Source organism: Paracoccidioides brasiliensis (assembly GCF_000150735.1).
Source record: "Paracoccidioides brasiliensis Pb18 unplaced genomic scaffold supercont2.18, whole genome shotgun sequence".
NCBI classification, from domain to species: domain Eukaryota; kingdom Fungi; phylum Ascomycota; class Eurotiomycetes; order Onygenales; family Ajellomycetaceae; genus Paracoccidioides; species Paracoccidioides brasiliensis.
The window spans coordinates 259,799-260,958 of record NW_011371375.1 but is presented as its reverse complement, the minus strand read 5'-3'; the positions used below and the strand labels follow the sequence as shown (position 1 = coordinate 260,958).

The 1,160-nt window shown below is 54.1% G+C and overlaps 1 protein-coding gene across 1 annotated transcript; it reads left to right on the top strand.

Annotated features, from left to right (window-relative positions):
- Positions 1–39: 39 nt before the first annotated feature.
- PADG_08511 (uncharacterized protein) lies at positions 40–966 on the top strand (the record flags this gene model as incomplete). Its single annotated transcript, XM_010765495.1, has 1 exon — positions 40–966. One exon carries the CDS (start codon positions 40–42, stop codon positions 964–966), a length of 927 nt encoding a protein of 308 aa, XP_010763797.1.
- Positions 967–1,160: the final 194 nt, after the last annotated feature.

The following is a 1,160-nucleotide window of genomic DNA, read 5'->3' as shown; positions in this document are numbered from 1 at the left end:
ACAGGTCCTGAACAGAATGGTGTCGCGAGCTCGGATGCGATGACAAGTGCCCCTCGCCCAATCCGTCGTGTGAGATCGGAACACGGCTCCCCTGCCAATACTCCCCTGCTCGCCATTGAGGAGATGAATAACCGGATTCCTCACCTCGATATCTCGCTCTCCCCCTTTACTAGTAATGCCACAAATCCACCCTCCACTGTCTTCGACTATCCGGACCACAATCTCGAGCAGTTTTACTCTCCCGAGACCGAAGGATTGCCGGAGACTCCAAACTTTAACGTGCCGCCAGTCGACTGGTCCACCTTCGGCATATCCTATAGCCCCAACAATGTCGCCACCACATTTAGCCAGCCGCCCTCATACGCAAGCTTCGACAACAACAACAACAACAGCAGCAGCAGCAGCAACAATGCCAACCCTTTTACCCACGCTGGCCTTGCCCTCTCTTCCTCCGGTGAGCTCTCAGAGGTTGAAGATTTCGGCCTCACCTCCAACGTAGGCATATCCTACTCCTGCGCCGACAAACTAGACGTGCACAGCATCAGCGACGGCTCAGAGGCTGGTATATACCGTCTCAGCGCTTCCTCCTACGTAAACTATCCACAGGAGCAGGTGCCAGGATCCTCGCACAACCTGCAATCGGTGGACATCGATTCATTCCTCAAGACCGGCGCGGCACTAAGCCAGCCGCCACAGTCCTTCGATATCCCCGCTTCAACAGCACCGAGACTCAATAATCATTACTCTACCTCGCAGAGAGGTAACGGTGGTAGCGCCTACCCTATTCCCGTGGAGAGCCAGGGTGTTTTCACGGCCGTTGATGATGAACTCGTGCTTGTGTCGCAGGGAGGGTTTGTGGGTTCGGAACCCAGCAATTTCCTGTGGGATCCGGCTGCGTATTCGGTTGCTACCAACGGCCAGAGTGGGGATATAGTCCCACTTCAACAACATACCCAGTGGTTCTAATGTCTACGGTGGCAGTGGCGGGTTGGGGTGGAGACTGTGCTCAGTTCTCTTTCGGCTCCCTTGAGAGCGGACCTCTTCATCGATCGCGTGCTTGTCGAGAGTGAGCCCTTGGTTCATTTCTTGATTGAATTTCCGGTATACAATACTCAAGTCCTGATCATGACCTTGATGACGCATGGTTCTTATGTGTTAAA